General features: G+C 37.8%; 3 protein-coding genes across 5 annotated transcripts in view; 2 read left to right on the top strand and 1 right to left on the bottom strand.

The window, feature by feature from the left end:
• Nucleotides 1–96: 96 nt before the first annotated feature.
• utp3 (UTP3 small subunit processome component) lies at nt 97–8,434 on the top strand. The gene is made up of 16 exons (XM_039673939.2): nt 97–265; nt 484–565; nt 646–702; nt 799–855; nt 956–1,079; nt 1,239–1,307; nt 1,424–1,545; nt 5,474–5,626; nt 5,709–5,780; nt 5,879–5,919; nt 7,246–7,342; nt 7,424–7,540; nt 7,619–7,752; nt 7,833–7,887; nt 7,999–8,106; nt 8,194–8,434. Exons 1-16 carry the CDS (start codon nt 249–251, stop codon nt 8,281–8,283), a joined length of 1,395 nt encoding a protein of 464 aa, XP_039529873.2. The 5' UTR covers nt 97–248; the 3' UTR covers nt 8,284–8,434.
• Nucleotides 8,435–9,182: 748 nt separating this feature from the next.
• On the bottom strand, nt 9,183–11,079 carry ppcs (phosphopantothenoylcysteine synthetase). The gene is made up of 4 exons (XM_039673938.2): nt 10,960–11,079; nt 10,006–10,547; nt 9,811–9,914; nt 9,183–9,637 (listed from the first exon to the last, which is right to left on the bottom strand). The coding sequence occupies exons 2-4, from the start codon at nt 10,538–10,540 to the stop codon at nt 9,317–9,319; spliced, it is 960 nt and encodes a 319-aa protein (XP_039529872.1). The 5' UTR covers nt 10,541–10,547; nt 10,960–11,079; the 3' UTR covers nt 9,183–9,316.
• A 968-nt stretch (nt 11,080–12,047) lies between these two features.
• foxj3 (forkhead box J3) overlaps nt 12,048–21,662 on the top strand; it is a 90,157-nt gene continuing 80,542 nt past the window's right edge. The window contains exon 1 of one of the 3 annotated variants that reach the window (XM_089124848.1): nt 12,048–12,279. The gene's annotated coding sequence lies outside the window, so the exon portion shown is untranslated. The other 2 variants (XM_039673664.2, XM_089124847.1) reach the window with 2 other exon arrangements.

The raw sequence follows: 21,662 nt of genomic DNA, 5'->3' as shown, positions 1-21,662 counted from the left end.
ATATATTATAATTTTTAGGAGACTTTTATTTTGACACAAGCTCACACAGTAGAGGAAGTACTCACTCAGTTTACTTCCTGTTCTAAACTCATGTGGGAACTGGGCGTCCATGCGGAGAGCTGTTTTCACCTAGTTTTTGTCTGTCTTGGTTTAATACGCTATACACTATTTGTTAACTGCTTGATCTAATTGTCCAAGCAGATAGAACAAATAGTGTTACTGAGTAATAATTATCACCCGAAGACAGCATGGTCCGAGCAAGAAGGTTAGTAATTTAGTAACGTTATCTTACACTACAATGTGTCGTTATCTACGACTAAACCAGTTAGTTTATTGTTTTCAGCATCGTTAATACTAGCACGAGACAGGGCAAATTTTTGTCTCGTGCACTACAAATGTCGCTGCAAATATTTCTAATTATAATCTTTATTATTAATTACATCGTTAAGTTTTTGTAAATGCATTTTATTTTCCATTTTAAAGGGCAGTAAGAAAACCTAGAGCAAAGAGGCAACAAGAATATGACAGCGATGATCCTGACGCTTATAAAGATAATCCAGATAAAGTATTTAGCTTTATTTGTACAACTTTTTTTCACAAATTCCTGTGGCATTCTGGTTGTAAGTCTTTGTGTTTTCTTTTCAGAATTCGTCAACATATGTGGAGGATAAAATCGATGAATTCCACAAGGAAAAAATCTCTGTGAGTTGTAGTTTTTTTCATGTTCTTTATACTCAAACATGCATGACATTATCCTAGTAACTTACATATTATTTGACCTTTGACTTTGGTCTGTAGAATCTCTTGGCTCGAGGGGTGCAGGAAGACAGTGATCAAGAGGATGGAGATAAAGCTGTAAGTTAATACAACAATTACAAAACAATTAATAACTGGTTGCAAAATTTTACTTTTTTTTTTTTTTTAAAGATCACCATTGTTTTTTCTTTATTTCTAGGAGGAGATCATGCCTTTGACAATTTCTGAATCAGAGGATGATGAAGAAGGGGAAGAAGAGCAGGAAGATGATAATAAAGAGGAGACAGACATGGAGAGTGACCTGGAAGGAAAGAAAGATGATGGTAATGTACTTTAAAAATACTTGAAATATAACTGGTTGTGTGAATTTAAGAAACATATTCAAGAGCATTTAACAAATATTTAAGCATATAAAAGTATTTTATTGCCCTGCAATAAAATGATGTTTGAGGCATTGTCTCTGACACTTCCATTTTTTACAGATCTTCCAAATGAGATGGCTTGGGGAGAGAAAAAGAAGATTTTTTATAATTCTGATTATGTCACAAAAAGTAAGCATTTTTCCATCTGACCTACATACTGTATACTTATCACATTCTAGCTTTGTTATTTTGCAATGTATAATATAAACTACATATAATAGCATGTTTGATTTGTATTTTTTTAGAGGGAAAATCTCTTGAAGAGGTTGAGGCAGAAGACAAAGAGGAGGAAGAGGAGGCCAAAAGCATTCAAAGAAGATTGGCAGCCAACCTAAGCGAAGAAGATTATGATCTAAACATGCTTGAGGTACTACAATGCTTTTTTTTCGAGAGGGGGTAAAATCTTTCCGTGGCAGGGACAGCTGCCACCGAGACCTGTCACTCCACCCGTCACCGCTAGTGGCAGCTGTCACTCGACCTGCCACCGCTATATTCGCCTGTCACTCGACCTGCCACCGCTATATTCGCCTGTCACTCGACCTGCCACCGCTATATTCGCCTGTCACCCGACCTGCCACCGCTATATTCGCCTGTCACTCGACCTGCCACCGCTATATTCGCCTGTCACCCGACCTGCCACCGCTATATGCGCCTGTCTCTCGACCTGTCACCGGTATATTTGCCTGTCACCCGACCTGTCACGGCTATACGCGCCTGTCCCGCGTCCTGCCACGGCCATACGCGCCTGTCCCACGATCTGTCATGGCTATGCGCGCCTGTCCCACAATCTGTCACGGCTATACGCGCCTATCCCGCGTCCTGTCACGGCTATACGCGCATGTCCCGCGAACTGTCCCTGCTATATACGCGCCTGTCCCGCGACCTGTCACGGCTACGCGCCTGTCCCTCAGGACATTCTAACGCTTAACGTGAAAAAACGCTTCGTGGCTCAGTGCACTAAGACAGTGATATTAAAAGACCAAACTCAGTACAAATCATATTAATAAACCATAGCCTATATAAAAAAATAAGATGAGTCCAAAATATGAACGCAATATTATTTACGGAGCCCGGGAAGTCACCTGTGGGGAAAAAACAAAACAATCCGAGGTGACGGTTTTGCAATCCGTCCCCTCAGTTTATAAAGTGTAGCCTACTCACGAATTCTACTGTTCCCTCGGTTTAACAATTCGTGCCCACAAATTAATAGGCTACACCGTACCCACGAGTTCCTAATCCGTGCTCTCAGATTTGTAAACCGTGCCCTCAGTTTTTGCAATCTGTACCCAAATTGATAAACCGTGCCCACGCTTTCGCAATCCATACTCACGGATTTGTGGCTCGTCCAGCCGCATGATTAATTTCAAATAGGCCTCCTATTTAGATGCGGGCTGCATTGTTTTTAAAAGGACTTCACATACAAAAAATAAATAAATATAACACAAAGTTATAGGCCTATAAAAATAAAACATTCATAAATTGTTTTATGATTAACATATTCCTGTCTTAAGTGAACTCATTTAAAGTTATAAACACAAATAATAGGCTATTATTATTACATTTACATATTTAGATATTTATAAGACGCTTTTATCAAAAAAAGAAACAAAGAAATTCGTCAAATGTCAGTCATAATACAGGTTAGACAATAATAATACTGAGATTATCACAAACAAACACAAGATTTTGACGTATATCCAAGTTTTTGTGCACAAAATATAAATAACATTGACTTTTTGCCTTTATTAAACATTTAAAATATTCGCAAATTAATATGGAAAAAAAAATTTACTTTCTAAAATCAAATTAGAAAAAAAAAAACTATATTTTGCCCGCAGTGCTAAATGAGAAGAGCATGTCTCGGGAACCATATGATTTATAAGTGATTTATAGGCTAATCATAATAAATGTGTCTAAAAAAATAACGAGGGATTTTTATTGTTTAAATAAACAGTTTTCTAGTGACGGGCTAAACATCTCCATATCCGCTGTGAAGAGGATGCACCTTTAGAGAGAAATATCTCTTTCGGATTGTATAATCAGACGGTATTTGCTTTCGATTCGAATTTGTTCGTTTAAAAGTGGATATTTCAAGCTTTAGATATGCTTTTGTTTCAGCTCATTTATGAGACGCGCTCCGGAGATGAAAGAAAAACGCGCCTGATTGTTTTATTTTATTTTTACAAATACACACCGTGTTCTTGTTATTTTACAAATACACCGTTTTCTTGTTATTGTGAGTTTACACAAATAAAAGTAGTTACAAATAATGTATTATGTAGCCTATAGGCTAATGTACTTTTTCTGTATGACCTGTTGATGGAACATGCTAGTGTTTGCGGCTGCGACTCAGTGACATGCATGCGCGCTCCATAAACACTTGGATGCGTCAAAAACCTGTGTTTGTTATAATCTTAGCCCATTATTATTGTCTAGACTGACATTTGACGAATTGCTCTGTTCTTTTTTTGTGTGGATAAAAGCGTCTTAGGGCCTATGTAGCTAAATGGATTTTGATAGCCTAGCTAATTATTATTTGCGTTTATTAGAGTTCACCGAAGACAGTAATATGTTTAACATACAATTATTTATAACTTATAACCAAATCTTTTACAGTTTTTGAACTGTATTATTATTTTATTTTATTTGATTTTTTTCGCTTAGTATAGCCTACTGAGATTTTTCCTCTAAAAATGGACTTTAAAGATAAAAGTAGCCTAAATGTAGGCCTAGTTTTTTTTAGAAAATGCAAGAAATTATCCATTTTAAAAAAAGGATTTTAAAAACAAAGCAATGCATCCCGCATCTAAACAGGAGGTATGGTTGAATCATGAGGCACATTTTGGGGGACGAGGCAAATGATTTAACAGATGATTTGAGCCCTGATTTATAGGTGATTTATAGGCTAATCATAATTAATGTGTCTGAAAAATAAAGATGGATTTTTATTGTTTAAATAAACTGTTTTATAGTGTGGGCTAAACATATCTCTCTGCGCTTTAGAGAAATGTACCTTTCGGACTGTATAATCGTTATTTGCTTAATTCGTTTAAAGTGGACATTTGCATATTTCAAGCTTTAGATAGGCTTTTGTTTCAGTTCATTTATGAGACGCGCTCCAGAAATCATGATAGCTCGCCTGATAGTTTTATTTTATTTTACAGTGGGGAAATTTGCAAATTATTAATAGGCTAATTATTAATAGTAGGTTAATTATAATAATAAAAGGAGTTTCTTTTTTTTCGAAATATTTCTCAAACAGCATATAGCCTATATTAAATATAATCATTATTAGGCCTACTACTATATTGTGTAGAATAGGCTGCATAGAATATTAACTAGCCCATATCTAGATTTATTTAACCATGAGTAAGAGGCGCGTAGGCTATATAGCCGTGACGGGTCGCGGGACACATACAGCAGTGACAGGTCGAGAGACAGGCGCATAAAGCCGTGACGGGTCGCGGGACATGCGCGTATAGTAGCCTATAGCCGTGAAAGGTCGCGGGACTGGCGGAAATAACCGTGACATGTCGCGGGAGTCGGGACAGGCGCGTATAGCCGTGACAGGTCGCGGGACTGACGCATACAACCGTGACAGGTCACGGGACAGGCAAATATAGCCAGGACAAATCGCGGGACAGGCAAATATAGCCAGGACAAATCGCGGGACAGGCGCGTATAGCCATGACAAGACTCGGGACAGCCGCGTATAGCCGTGACAGATCACGGGATAGGCGCGTAGCTGTGATAGGTCGGGTGACAGGCGAATATAGCGATGACAGGTCGAGAGACAGGCGAATATAGCGGTGGCAGGTCGAGTGACAGGCGAATATAACGGTGGCAGGTCGGGTGACAGGCGAATATAGCGGTGGCAGGTCGAGTGACAGGCGAATATAGCGGTGGCAGGTCGAGTGACAGGCGAATATAGCGGTGGCAGGTCGGGTGACAGGCGAATATAGCGGTGGCAGGTCGGGTGACAGGCGAATATAGCGGTGGCAGGTCGAGTGACAGGCGAATATAGCGGTGGCAGGTCGGGTGACAGGCGAATATAGCGGTGGCAGGTCGGGTGACAGGCGAATATAGCGGTGGCAGGTTGGGTGACAGGCGCATATAGCGGTGGCAGGTCGAGTGACAGCTGCCACTAGCGGTGACGGGTGGAGTGACAGGTCTCGGTGGCAGCTGCCCCTGCCACGGAAAGATTTTACCCTTACTGTTTTTTTCTAAAGACATCGGTAGAGTTCAGGTGTTTGCATTATATTACTCACTCTTTGTACTTTACTGTGGTCTATTAGGAGTTTGCAGCAAATGCTGAAGTGGAGAAGGATGTTGAAAAAGAGGAAAGGATTGTGAAAGATTTGAAGACCATGTCACAGAAGGAAAAGCTTAAACTGCTGAAGAAAGAATCACCAGAGTTGTTGGAACTTATTCAGGACTTCAAAGCAAAGGTAAAGGCTTACATGAATAACATTTATGTGGTCTTTTTGTTGTATTGCTAAATTTGAGTTTTTTTTTTTTTTGCATACTCAGCTTACAGAATTGAAGGATGAAGTTCAGCCCCTTGTGGAGATGGTCAAAGATGGACGGATTCCTCCTGGAAAGGTGAGTTGAATCTGCATAATTATTGCTGTAATTACAACTTAAACTGTGTAATTACACTCTAAAATTGACATTTTATTTTTGCCCTTTTCATCATCTAGGGGGCAAAATACCTGATTATGAAACAGCAACTGTATCTCAAGTAAGCCTCACCTATATATATATATATATATATTAATTCTGTGATTGCAGTATTTACATTATGTAATATTTATATTCTCAGCACAAACATTACCATTCAAAAGTTTGTAGTCTGTAAGATTTTTGAAAGAAATAGAACTTTTATAGAATGCTGTTCTTTTGAACTTTCAATTAATCAATTTATTAATCAATTATCAATTTATCAATTAATTCAATTAAGAATCCTGAAAAAGAATATATCAGTTTCCACAAAATATTGAACAGCACAACTTCCATCACAGGAATAAATATTTTATAAAATATAAAGCAGTTATTTTAAGTTGTAATATTATTTCACAATAGTACTAGGGATGCACCGATCATGGCTGATTCCGGTTGCCTTTCTTTTTACAAACAAATGGGCCATTTTTAAAACCGGTTGCTGATTTGCTTCTTATTTGCACTATTACAGGCCAAATTGGCTTTAAACAAACACTATCTGTAACCATTTGAAATTAGAGGCAAGCAACCACTGCATTTTAATCAAGATCCAAACCAAGATGATTTAAATTAGATAAGCATAATTTATAGATTTAAAGCAAAAACCAGCATAGTCCGAATTTAGCTTTGTTGAAATTATGCTACATAAAACATATCTGCATAAAAAAATAAAAACAGCAGGCGGACTGAATGAAAATGTTCACATTTTGTTAGCTTTTTCTTGGTTACTGCTGTAAACAAGCATGGGTTCAGAGTAATGGCCTAGTGGGTGTGCCGAAAGGTCTTTACAATTGTTTACAGGAAGCTGGGGAAGGGTTAGGGATTGGTTTCTGTTGTACTATTGCAAACCTTCTGGAACGCCCCTACCTTTCAGAAAACCTATTACTCTAACCTGCAGCTATCCCTGTCTCACTGACTGTAAACAAAGCAACATTGCACTTCTAAACTACTTTATTAAGTATTATATGAAGGGAAGAGGGAAAGTAAAAGCAATTGAAACTTTTCTGAAGACAGTCAGTTAGACTTCAGACATGCATTCATATAAACTCCCACCCCCATTCAATTTTTACATTTTTTCCCCAAGATTTTGGTAAATGATTGCAATGCAGTTTGCAGTTTGTGTGTCGGGACAGAGATCGGCCAAAAAAATAAAATCTGGTTGATAACCGGTCGACCGGTGCATCTCTAAATATTACTGTTTTACTGTATTTTTTTTATCAAATAAATGCACATGCTTTGGTGCACATAAGAGACTTTCAAAAAGATTTTTAAAAAATCTTTCTGACCCCAAACTTTTGAAGAATAGTGCCATTCTTATTTTTCACTATGCTTTTTCCCTTCTTTTCAGCTATTGCACAAATATTAGTTTTTATTTGGTTCTAAAAGCTAAGCGAATTCCAGCACATAACCATCCTGTAATTGAGAGATTGCTGACCTACAGAAATGTAAGTACACTCAAATTAAATTAACCACTGGCATTCATTTAAAGAAGCTTTCAAGACTTCATCTCTTGATCACTTTCACAGCTGATAAATGAACTAGGAGCAGTAGATGCTAGACTGGCTCCTCAACTGCGGCAGCTTCTCTTTGGAGAACAGCAAGACAGAACTGCAAGGAGATCAGCCGGAAGCAAAGATACCAAAGTAATTGCTTTTCCTTATTAATGTGTCACTATTAGCACTGGCACCACTTTTGCTGGGTTTGACATGTGTTTATTTTAGGTATCAGAAGAGGCTAAGTTGGAAGAAGAAGAGAGGTCCGATTCAGACGAGGAAGCGAATCTGCGCTTCTACAACGCCATGGCGGAGAGGCAGAAACTCAAGAGGAAAAAGACTGAGATGCCAAACGAGGACGGGTGAGTCTATTTACAACTTTCAACCCTTGTCGTTTGTTATAATGTTTCAGAAACCTTAGTGTCACTATCTGCATTACCAGATTGGTGGAAGAGGAACAGATGGAGGGAGATGCTAAAAGAAGGATCACCTATCAGGTGAGGTTTTTTCCAAAATCTTTAGCAACAAATGACCTGAAAGTCAGCCATTTCCAAAAACATCTATACAAATTTAAACAATATTATTCACATCATATGTTTTGTAAAAAGATGTCCAAGAACAAAGGGCTCACACCCAAGAGGAAGAAGATTGACCGGAATCCCAGAGTCAAACACAGAGAGAAGTTCAGACGTGCCCAGATTCGTCGCAAGGGTCAGGTAAGGGTCATAGGATTCAGTTGTTTAATTCACTTTAATTTATAAAGCACCATCCAGAACGGACACTGATTACAGATTATTTGTCAGGTTCGGGAGGTACGGCGCGAGGAGACGAGATACAGTGGAGAATGGTCTGGTATTCGTGCTGGAGTTAAGAGGAGCGTCAAATTCAAGTGATCAATCTACAGATGATACTCTTTCAAGCTTGAATGTGATATTGAAATGGACTTTTCTGGTGATTCTTTCTATACTCACGATCCCAGAAATCAACAGATGGAAATTACATGCTCAAAAAAATTCATGAAATAAAATTTCAAGTTGAAAATTGTGCAAATTGCAGTGCTTTTCAAAACTGTTGTCATATTCAAAGAATGTACTTCAAAGTACTTAAGCGTTAAATGTTTATTGCAGAAATCTTTTTATACAATATTTATACATGTTATTATTGTAAATTTCATTTACATCATCAGATGTTAAAGTGTGATTTGTTGTAGGCTGACTCAAAATGTTATAACAGATTTAAGATATTAGGCAAAGGTCAGTTTAGGATGATAGCTACTGAAGCATATATTTATTTTAGGGCTGTCAAATGATTAATTGCATGCAAAATAAAAGTTTGTTTACACAATGTATGTGGGTGCACTGTGCATAATTATTGTATATATATATATATAAATACACATGCTTGTATATATTTAAGAAATATTTCCATGTATATACTGTGTGTAGATTTATATATAATTTATATTATATATAAACATACATATTTTATATATAAATAATATTATTTTCTTAAATATACATGCATGTGTGTGTATTTATATATATACAAAATAATTATACACGATGCACCCACATATATTATGTAAACAGACTTTTATTTTGGATTTGACAGCCCTAATTTATTTATATAAATTTGTTTTAAACTGATTAAAGGCCGAAGAATATTGCCAAAATAAGACGTTTGAAGCTATTTTTGTACAGAGGAAATTAATATAAAGGAAATTGTTAGATCTGTAATAAGCAACTGAATTTCACAACAGAAAAGTTCCCGAACTTGCAGACGTCATTCGGAATGACCACAAAGTCAATTTTCTAGGATAAGCTTATCTTTTCAAATTTGAACCATAATCGTTACAATAAAACAAACATTCCACATGTCTGAAAGAGCAACTTGAGCTTACATGCTATGAAATCACAGCAAGGTTTTTCATACTTGAGACATAAACTGCCTGTGTGCTGCAGTCAGATTACTGACAATCCTGTCCTCAATCTCTACCTCTTTCTGCACTTCCTCATCTGTGAGGACCAGCTCGTCTTGCGTGTCTTTGGTGACGACAACCACATAACCACGGCGAGTGTCGAGAACATTTGCAACCACTGCCTGGTGGTTGTACGTTTCTAAGGCACGCCGTGCTCGCTCCAAAAGGATGGTGGGGTCCGTTTCCAGCTTGAAAGAGGTGACAAATGCCTGAGGTGCCCAGTCCTTCACCAATGGAGACAGCATCTTGGGAACCATCTTCATACTTATCTACATAACATAAACAAGCAAATTAACAACTTGGCATTTATTGTTTAGAGCCAATTAACTAAACGATTAACTAAATTTAGACTAGGACAGGGGATTTCTGCAAGGGAGTGCTAGGGGGTCCATGTTATTTTCACATAAATAGGGTCTTTATCCATCAATATACAACACAACACCTGAAGTGGCCCATTAGAGGACTGGATTTTATGTTCTGGCATTTCAGATGCTGGGATGTAGAAATCAGAAACCGCAGCAGCCAAATAAAACATAGCCTTGGACCCTGGGAGGGATAAACAGAATTAATAATAACTACTAGTAATCCCACTAAAAATGTATTTGGCCTAAAGTAAACAAAAAGTGGTGTTGTTTACCTATGGAGCTTAATGCTTGGGCTGCAGCTTTGAGAAGATGGAGGTACTCTGACAAGGTGTTGAATTCCACTGGCAGCAGTAATCCTGCAGCTTTCACTGCCTGATAGCGCTTTAAAACCTTTGCAATGTTTGGAAGTGTGTTCTGATCCACCAGGATCTGATCAGTGTCTTCCTTACCAGTCTCTAATCGTAAGCTATCCAGTAAATTGACCCCTGCATATAGACGAGTGTATGGGTAGAGAGAACGATGCCTGTGCAGAAAGATCACTGCATAGCCTGAGTCCAGGAAATACTCAGCAGAGGATGCCCCTCGCCGACCACTGCTGAAGTTGTCCAGGAATCGTACTGTTCGGGATTCCAGAGGAACTTTAGTTCCTCCTGAGGTGATCAGAACTACTCTGCGCCCGGCCGATCTGTGATGTTCAGCGAAGTCTGCCATGAGTTTCCTGACCTCCTCCACATGAGAGGGGACCGCAAACTCTTCAGACAGTCTTCCATCCACTGCACTTGAGGCTGAGGGGTCAAAGTGGGACATTGCAAACCTGAAAAAAGAAAAGTTTCAGTTATTGAGGTGTTATCAATAGGTATGTGGTAATACCTGACACATTACTGAGCCAAATTTTTACCATTACATGCTACATAATTGTCACAGAGCAGCACTGTATCAATACACTGTTGTTGGTCAACTATGAAATGAAGGTCAGATCGGGTCAGATATATATTTTACCACATACATGCAATGATTACAAGTTAAGTGTGAGAAAGAGCATCATAATTATCATCAAGACTTTCACAAGACAAAAACTAATTTTCTTGTAACATGCGCACTAAACTACGTTAATCTTATTTGTTGCTACCTAAACACAATATTAAAATTCTCGCTGTCAGTGTATACTGCTCTTGTTATCGTGCTGATATTAATAAATGAACAAAATAAGCTAAAAGAAGGTTTACCTGTTAGTTAACTCAGAAATAAAACGTACGAATGACCCTAATAAACTTCAGATACAGATACAGTTCCCACAACCATTAGACATTCTCTGCCACAACTTACTGTTGTTACGTGAGCGCATGCGCAACGTTGGCTGTTATGATTGGCTCTTTCAGAGGTCTGCTGTGTAAATTCCAAAATAAAGGTTTTTAGATTTTATGTGGATCATGGAACAGCAATATGAAAAGACAAAAGAAGTATACAGGAAAACAGAGATAAAAGAAGGAGAGTGAAATACGTCATTTATTTAATGTGTTTAATTTACGATGGTCAATAAACAGTATTAGCAGTATAATTATCTATCCAACATGCAAAAAGAACCCCCAGCGTTGTAGGAGGAATGAACTACAAAATATGTGTAAACGTGCAGGGGGCAGTATTGTTGAAGCAATGCGAAATGAGAAGTATTTATACAGCTGTTACATTTACCCATCCTACAAATAAAGTTTAAGGTATTACTTAACTTTTTTTAAGATCCACAATTATACAAAAAAAAAAGATTAAGAAAATAATAATGGAATTAAATACAATAAATAAAGAAGCTGCTATTTGAAAACAGAAACACGGTGTACAAAAAAGTTAAAACTACTGAGGAATATTTTTCTTCCTCCAGATACAGTGTGAGAGGATAGTCTTCGTCCTCTAGACACAATAATAATATTATTAATAATAATACCATCTATATTTTTATTAAAAATTAAAAATGTGAAATTGTAAAACAAAATTCTATCCACACTTTCCGATTATAAATTTACATTATATACTGCAACCATCTGACATAGACTTTATGATCTGTAATATTATTAGCAGTAAAATTTTCTATGAAGCTATTAGTACATTTACTATTCTAAGGGTTTTTTTTTTCGATATGATTATGCTTAATATGATAATGGTAAATGTGAAAAAGTCATTGATAATAATTCTCATGACAATATGTGTGTACACTAAAGGCACTACTTTCCGGCTGCAAACCCTGTCGCAGCTTGGTACAGTGGGTCGTTCTCCGGCTAATGCCCAAAAGTAGTTCCGGATTTTTGATCCGCGCAGTCCCCGGATGTTAGCTATTCAGAGAGAAAGACGAACGAGCGAGAGAGAGGCGGAGAAGCTAGGAGACGCCACGGACAAACCGGTAAAGGGATTGCGGGTCTCAAACCCACGATAAACACGGAGAGCTGAGGCTCATTTCGAAGAGAGAGAGGGAGCTGTGATCGAAAAAAGGAAGGGGAGGGGACGCCTAACTTTGACAGACCTGCACTGGCCTCCAGTAGCGGACACGAGCCTGGGTGAGTGCTGGTGAACGTTACAAGCTCGCGACATGGAGCTCGCGAAGTTGAAGTCAGGGCCCGCGAAAAATGGACGACTTTAACTGTTAGATGTGTGGTGCTGAAGTTCTGAGTAGAGCGGGAGGACAGACGTTCAGGCCTCAAATGGTATGTTGCTGTCGCCGTCGGTCGGGGGCAGGTGGGGACACTGCAAGCTCCACTGTCACAGCAGAACAAGTTTAGTTAGCAAGCCAGCTAGCCGCCAATACGGTTGTTGTCAGACAGGTAGCGAGACTGAGCAGCTAATTAGCCGCCAATTTTACTTTAGCTCGCCTGCTTTTTGTTCGCCTATCTGACAGGCGCCTGACGTGAAATATTTGTGACTGAAACTCGGTCAGTAAGGCGAGCTGGAAGGGGGCTCTTCGACCGGGAACTGCCAAACCAAACGAGCAACTTTAGGTCCTGTCAACTAACAGTAGTCGGAGGTGGAGGCCGTATCTATTAATATTTTGGAAACAGACGCGCGGCAGCTGCGTGTCATTTTAAATACGAATCCTGGGAAACTTTTGGTGGCATTAATATGCATTCGAGTAATGTTTTTGTGCCAACAAGAGATGCAAGATTGTTTGTGGAGCGTTATTGGGATTTTTACTTTGACTGAATGAAGTTGTGCTTGAGTTATTTTCCTCTCTGTCAGTGTCGGCATATGCTGGATGAATTAGCATGTGAATTCGACGACGAGTGATAATACTTTGTAAGTTTCTACAGTTTGAATCCTATATAGAGCCATATTTGCAAGATTTCATACCTATCTAGGTTGCCTTGGCTGTCATATCTAACGTTAGTCGATGCAAGACTAGTCCCCCGTCTAGTCAGCAGCTGGAATGTTACCCGCTGTCTGTATTTGGGGTTTCCCCTCAAGCTACTGCGAATAGAGACCTTTGCGGTCATGTTGTGCTCCGTGTTGAATTTGTTTTCTTGTTGTTTATATCGCGATTTCTAACGTTTGTAATTGACATGGAGCTGCCATAATTTGACATTAAGCCAGAACACCACAGGTGATGTGGCAACACAAATAGATATCACTCACTATACCTCCCCAGATGATTCATCTCTGTACATTATGACAGTTGTTACCCATTATTACCAGTTTCTGAAATGTTATGTTTAAATATGCAAATAAATTGTTGTCAAATAAAATATGCACTAATTTACATAAATTGTAATTGTACAAAAATAATATTTTTTTGACATTAGAGTCAGTTTAAGGGTTTTACAGAGGCAGTGTTTGGATATCCAGTTGTGACTTATTCTTTTTATTCCATGTTATAGTACAATCTTAGTCTTAGTATTTGTATCTGTATTTGTAATTTCTCCTGTAGAATGCCTGAGCATTTCAATGTACAAACTGTCACTGACATATTGTGCATATATGACAAATAAACATGAAATTAAATTGTAAAATACTGTCAACATTCAGAATGTTACTAGAAATTAAAAATAAATCAAAGCAAATTAAATATATAACAAGCCCCTTTGTAAAAACATCATAATAGAGATGGTAATAAAACTAGAAAGTTTGGTGTAAGGTCTACTGAAGTGGAGATTTCTGCCACGGTGCATGAGATAAAGCTAATTTTAATAAAATATCCTTTAAAGATATATTTTTTAATAAATATGTACTGATGCATATAGAGAAACTGTAATAGAATAAACATTAAGTGTGTATTTTGGATGTTTTCTGTCCACTAGTCTGAACACATTATGGAACAAAATAGCTGAACACCTTAAAACTGACCAGTGCTTGAAAAAACAATGGTTTTGCCTGTAGTTGACAATGACAGCTTGTCTGCATATTTTTGCATGCACGTTACATTTGTAATGGCCTGATAAAGATCGACCATCAGCATTCTATTAGTTATAATGGGATCCCGATTTCCCATTCACTTAAAGAGTAGAGTACGAATGAAGAGATGTTGAATTATGCACCAGCATGCTTAAAATATTGAATGATGGACATATGTGAACTACCCGAGACATATTTTCCCCACCCAGTCAGTGTGGCAGTACAATAGTGTGAAAGATTCACGTTAGCACCAGACTTGTTTGTCTTTGGGTTGTCAGCTCACAGAACGCAGAAAATGATTGAACTATCAGTTGCCTGTCAGAACATGCCTGGTGGTTCTTGTGCTGAAACTGATGGCTTTTATTATTTACAATTATTGCATCAAGAACATTGTTACATTTGTTCCAAAATGATTTAAGTCATGCATGTTATGCCACACATTTTGATCTCTGTAATGTTTTGCACCCTTGCATTAATATAAAATGTTATAACAGACTATCAGGCAACAGGGGTGGGCAATATGACCAAAATCTTAAATAACGAAATGGTTAATTTTATTTCACGATAACAATATATCATGATAATAGTTTTTTTTTTTGTTTGTTTTAAAGTTTTCAAGATAACAACATTTTATTGAAATTTCATAAATCTCATCACCAATTTCATAATCACACAAAAATTACTATTTAGCCTAACAAAAGTGTAAAAAAAAACCTCAACCTCACTGAAGACAAATAAATAGTGATAAAACAACAACTACTAAGAAAATAATTACAAACAATTACAATAAAAAACTACAATAGAATAGAGGCACAAATTATATGGATCTACCTGAAAAACTTCAAGGATTAATTAGATAGGCTTATAGAAATAATTGAATAATATTGAATAAAGTAATCAAAAATGTACCAAAAATACAGTCTTTACTGTGTAAATTAAATATGCATTTATTCTTGTTTAAGTTACAAAAGTGATTGAGACAAGAGTGTTGTTTGATAATGGCAATAACGGAAGCAGGTTTATTAGGCTGCTGTCACTTTAAGACTGAATGCACTGATCTACATGTGCTTTCTGTCAAAAACAGTTAACTACTCGTACTGAATTGCAGCAGCTTAATGTGCGTGTATTTCCTTCAGACAGTTTACGCATATAACAAATATTGTCTTTCGCAGATTTTTGGTCTTGAACGGTTTAAAATCACTTGTTTTTTAAATGTGCTTACATTATGGATGTTTTTTTTATTTGTAAATCTTTAATAACTGCATACCTATTTTTGCTATTTTATTGAATTTGATCAGCTAATACCACATATCACAGAATTCATTGCTGCTGCTTGCTCATGTTTTTGCTGTTTTCCCACCAAAATGTAATTTCCTGGTGGACAGTGTCATTAGGGACCTGACATTTGTTAGTTAAATGTATATTATGTATTATATAGATATTAGAAAAGATAATCGGGTGGAAAGTGACTGAGTACAGAAGAAAAACCTATAATTACCAGATAATAATATGTTTTGTTTGGAACAATTTTATTTGATTAAATATTTAATCATTAAAACATTTATCTGTCAAGTTTAAAATTCATCTCTATGTTCATGAAAGTAAAACTAATATAATGGTTCACATATTTACAAATTGTGATGTGTGTGTGTATGTATGTATGTATATATATATATATATATATATATATATATATATATATATATATATATATATATATATATAATTTTTTTTTCTTCTTCTTCGCATTTTCATAGTGAAGTCGATTGTGAGTAGCCATGAAAGAAGTTTTTGTTACTCTGGTTTTAAATTCTGTCTTAAGAAAGGTATTAGCCCTTAAGTGTCTTATCTGTTAACTTGTTCTGTATGTTGTTCATTAGTGTTTCGCTAAATGGGCTGGAATGGGAGCTGTTAAAGAACACAAGCATGGCATCTGTTGTTGCGTAGCATAACTGTTCCCATGCCAGGATCTGACGAGGCCTCCGCTGCAGTATTGCATACAGACTCGTCTCTGTCTTGCCCTCAGGCCTCAATGGGCATCCTGCCTCTACGTCTAAACTCACCTGGAAACTGCTGGCTTTATGCATTCCACCTACTTTATCATCGCTAAACGACGCCATAGGCTACACGCCAAATGGGGCATTGTATGGTGCTTTAGATCTTTGGTGACTGCGTTATTAATATTTTATACGCTGGAGCTATACGGTGTTCAGTGTAATGAGCTGTCTTTACCGTTATGCTGTTTACAGTGTTTTTTGAGGTATTAGATTTTTTTTTCCCCCTCTGCTGAATTGGTTAATGAGATTTTGTCCCACATTTAGAAAAGTTAAGCCTTCCAGCTGTGCTTCACTAACATCTGTTCTCTTACATTTGTGTCGCGTGAAACCAGTGTATCATTTTCTCTCTTTTTCTGTCTGGTTGCAACAAGTGGTTTTCTTCCCATTTTTCCCCATTACATTTCCAAAGTCAGACAGATTTTAATTTGTAATGTTAAAAGCACCATAGTATTAAGGCGTGTGTAGATTGAGCAGTCTGATGTGGGCAAAGAAGAGACAGCCCCTCACCTTTCGCATACCAATTGCTCATTTGGAATTCAGCGGTGGCCCTTTGCCCAGCCCTGTCTCACTCAGAGGCTTTTAATTTTTCCCCCTTGTTGAAGCGATTATTCAAATGGCAGTCCGTGAGATGAAGTTATCAGACCCCTGTTGGTAAATGAGGTCCAGGCAAGCTAAATGCATGGCTTCCCCAGCTCAGAAACCGCCCTGGCATCAGGTTGTTACATTGATGCTACTCTCCCTCTGGTGATGACATTAAATAACTTGATAAAAAGTGTTTAACGTTAGTCTTCTTATATTGTCTTCTTTAATTTCCTGCTACCCTCAGTGGTTTTCAATATGTGTTTAAGCAGCATTAAAATTTAGTCAGAAAATAGCACTCTTGCAATGCTAGTGTTAAAATAATTAAGGTTTATTAGTTAAATGGAGAATTTATTAGTTAAATGGTTAAATCAGACAAGCTGCCACCATTAATATTATTGCCTAGCTTTCTTTTTGTATAAGCTATGTGATAAAGAACGTATTTTCATTATCAACTAGTCTGTGGTTTTCTGAAAGAGTAGTCAACTAAATGGCGTGAAGGAGGCCAAGTATACTGTACTTAGGTTGTGTTCCTCAAGGATGCATCAATGCTGAGTGTAGCTTAAAGGCATACTATGCAGTTTTTGTCAAACAGAGACCCGTGGAGTACTTGTATTTAATATAACGCTACTGTCGTAAATTACCACTCACGCAGAGACGTCTCTGTCTGCTCCCCCCTGTATACCGACTCTGCCATGATTCACGTCTGAATTGCGTGCTAGTTGATGTATGTGACGACGTGGCGTAAAGCATGTCGTGATTCTGACGAGTTTTAGTGGGGTGCCACCCCTCAAACCTGCATTGCTGGTTTTGCCAGCGGCGTCCCCCTCTGTTTCGCTATCGGGATGATTCGCCCTACTACGAGTTTGTTTACCAACGAAATGACTTTGAAGCTGTTATATTAAAGGGATAGTTCACTTTGAAATTAATTTTTGATATGTTTTAGCTTACCTCAAGGGCATCCAAGATGCAGGTGTCTTTGTTTCCACAGTATTTTCAATTTTTATATTTTTAGGTCGAACCGTTCTGGTCTGTCAGTCATATAATGGAGTTTTATGGGGTTCACCCTGGGTCCACCTGAAAGAGCATGCACAGAGAAGTCCAAATTAAACATGATTTAATAACTCGTAAATGTAAGTACACATTGATGGCCTAAGACACGAAACGAGCAGTTTCTGTGTGAGAAAACGAACAGTATTTATATCGTTTTTACCTCTTGTAACCACAGCCACGTCCAAAGGCACGGGCGCTTCTCTCTGTGCATGCACTGGAAAGGGCCGGAAGTGATCTCTTGCGCATGTACATCACTCATTGAGTTTACACAGAGATTTTGGATTTATAAGCATATTTAGATAAACAGGAAATCGCAATGGAAGACGATTTTGATATTTATATCTTCACAGTGAAAGGTAAAACTTCCGAAATCTCTGTGTAAACACAATGAGCGACGTACACGTGCGAGAGATCACTTCCGGCACTTGCACAGAGAGAAGCGCCCGTGACACCAGTATTTCTGAATACTGGTGTCTAACTGAGGCAAAAACTTTTCTCTTTATAGGTATCTTTATTCTATTGTATTTTTTTGTTCTACTTTTTTCAATTTAATTCAAAGATTGAAATCAAGCTTCCTTCTGTTGCGTAATCCCCCCCTATTTTTCCCCACTATTTTCCAAAATGAAATTCAGGCCCTGAACGGTGTCTCTCTCTTCAGTGCTAATCAATTGGTTGCTGGATGACTCTGTTGACCATTTTTGTCCTTCTCTATTTTGTATTGTCTATTTCAAGCTGTTGCAATAACACCTTGCATGCTGAAGCTCTTGTTATGGCAAAATCCAATATGAAGCCTTGCTGTGCTAGTGGTGAGAGTCAGTAAGTAGCTCGGTGTTCATTAGCAAAGCCGTTCATCACTAGAATGCAGATGAGCTATGAAGCCATTCATCTATGATTACAATTTCAATCGTGTCTGCAGTAATATTATGTGAGCCCACTTTTTCATGTACAAGAAGTCTCTTAATGTGAAAGGTCACCGGGGGATAATTGCACTTAAGTGAACCTCATTTAGAACTGACCAGGGCAATTACATTAACTGCAGTTCCAGGGCCAGGCATTTTTGGGCCTGTCACGATAACTTATTTTTGATAATATTGCCATTTTAAGACCATTGTATGCCATTTAATAAATAATCATAACAGCAGCATAAAAATGCAATTAGGCCTACACACTTTCTAATGACGACAAATATTTAATTCTTAAGAATATTTAGCCATAGAATTGGTGTCAAAAAATTAAATATCCTAAAAAAACCAATAAAGAAAAAAACACTTAACACTGCCAAAAGGCACTTAAATGGAGATTTTCCATCTACAGATTTTTTCCCTGACTTTCTTGTATCAGTAAAGTAAGGGTACACATTATTGCTGAAAAACGCAAACCTTACTTGGTAGTCAGATGCCCAAACAAAGGTACAAATGCCTTAGCCCATATCTGCTACTAAATCTGTTTTTCTAGAGGTGTGTGTTAAAAAAAGCACGAAATGCTGCTAAAGACGTGAGTTCAATGATTAAATATGTTCGTCTAGCACACCTTTACATAGAAAAACTATGGAAATATGGCGCAGTGGAATGCAAAACGTGTCCTCTGTGACACATTCGCGCCATGTTTATATTCGCAACGGAACAGTGGATTGCGAATTTATTTGCAATTATTCTTCCAAATTGTCTGTAGGTGTAAGGAAAATGTTATAACGCCTCGTGAATCACACCACCTTTTACATCGATGTCTACTCTGTGTATGAAGGAGCTGCCAGAGCCCCACTTTCACTTCCAAAAGGAGAGCAGATGAGGGAGTGCCGAATGTTGGTAACAAATTTTTACGCGAACATAATAGGCAATATATTGTGTCACCAACAATTATTAAGGTCATGTCCATATATCGTGCATTTTAAGTCAGTATATTGCCTATAAATGGCCTAACCAGTTGTTAGTTTCGCAATTTCAAGGCTATGATCAGGTTGGAAATGGATTGACATTGAATAGCAGGACAATTTTGAACATATTCATTCTCATGAATGACAATCAAAATATTTTAGTGAATACAAAAAATGAGCTTTTCACAGGGTGTTACAAGCTGAAGCCAACACAGTTTCTTCAGGCGAAACCCCTGGGGCTTTTGGGTGCTGTTTTATTATTAATGTAATTCAGGAGCCAAATTTCGAGTTTTGCTCAGCTGGGTGCTTTAATCTATTTTTGCTGTAAATTAATGAATTTTTAAAGAGCCCCTCACTAGATATGGGTGGATATGGGAATTCTGCACTGGTTCAGAGTTTTTCAAACAACCCCCCACCCCTGGGAAGAGGAGCGCGGATCTACCAAAGCACTATACTTTCATTTTTTATTAATGCTGAAATACACTGCCAGAGCTCTACCAGTCTCTCCATGTACAGAGAACTTTGTTAGATGTTGGTGTGTGCTGTGCTGCACTGGCAGATCCAACAGCAGTTGCAACTCCAGATATGCAGTGCACGGATTATGCGTCATCCGCCCCCATTACCTGGCTGGAGACCCGTTCTACCCTCCAGATCAAGTTTTTCACAGGTGCAAATGGGGCCTTGACTGCCTTTTTGGCCTCTTGCATTGGTTTGACTGACCGCCTTCCCAATCTACTGTAACGTTTTGTGGTTTCAGTAAGCTGCACGCAGTCAGTCACTTTCATTAACCATACGGCATTACCTATTTGAGTACACATGCCCTCTGTTCACCACAGGCACGTCAGATAAATGTGCGGGGATACCCCTTGGGGTATTTTCATTGCTTTCAGTATGACTGCAGAAAAAATTCTTGCTGCATTGCCTATTTGTCCTTGGCGAAACGGGCTGGTCTACAAGGGAGTGTCACAGTGGAATTGAAGGACTTTGTGTATCTTGTGTCTCTTAAAACAGTAAGAGCAGCACAGAATACTTCACTTTGTGCATTCTAAAGGTAAAGGAGACTCTTGTTCAGCAGAGACCTGGACCCTGTGCGCCGGGAGAGGATTTTACCTAGATTACACAGCTTAAATAATCACAATCAAGCTTAGCTAATAATACCATTTAATAACCATTTTAATTACTTTAGCTTACTGCACACTCAGCTGTAGTTACAAATGCACTTCTGGGGAAGCCCTAATAACTTGCTAAAGATGGTCAATTATCCATGCTCTGTGCTCGGAGAGCAATATCTGGCCAGTTCCCTCTATGTTTTGGTTTGTTTTCCCCCATACTGTATGAGAGTCTTGAGCGACCAAAGCTGTAATGCAGACATTTGTCTGATTAATAAAGATAATTAGTTTAGTTGTTGTAGAAATGTTTAAATTTTGTTTTTAAAGATGCCTTGAAGATGGCAGGCTGTTTATTGTAAATAGTGTAGCATTTATTCTGTATTTTAAGATGTTTTAAAAAGGATTTAAAGCTCTTAATGTTTCACTTTTTACACACAATTATTATGCTAATGAGACAATTGAATAATGCTTTGGTCACTTTCCTGAGGCAGTGAAATTACTTAATGTAACTAAGCTAAATCTGATACCACATTGTTACCATGTCTCCATGGGAAATGCTCAAGTTTTAGCAATTTTGGCCTGCCCAGCATTACCGTTATTGTTTTGTGCCTGTCGAGTTAGCACTGAGTGCCTGTTTAAACTCAGAAGGCAATGTGCGCCATCGTAGGGGGTGTATCATGGAGATTTGGTTTGGTTTTAATTTTCTAAAAAAAAATAAAATAAAAAAAACGTAATCCCACCACTGGATATTAGATCAGAAAAAATGTATTGGTTATTATGTTGAGGAGTACATTCCATGTTTTAATATAAACAATAACTTTATGCAAAAACTATATTTTTTAATGTACTAATGAAGGAAGATGTTTGGAGATTCTGTATGCTGTTGA

The sequence above is a fragment of the Pimephales promelas genome, chromosome 21 (assembly GCF_988280905.1).
Source record: "Pimephales promelas chromosome 21, fPimPro1.hap1.1, whole genome shotgun sequence".
In the NCBI taxonomy this organism is placed as follows: domain Eukaryota; kingdom Metazoa; phylum Chordata; class Actinopteri; order Cypriniformes; family Leuciscidae; genus Pimephales; species Pimephales promelas.
This window is presented reverse-complemented; position numbering and strand designations above follow the sequence as displayed.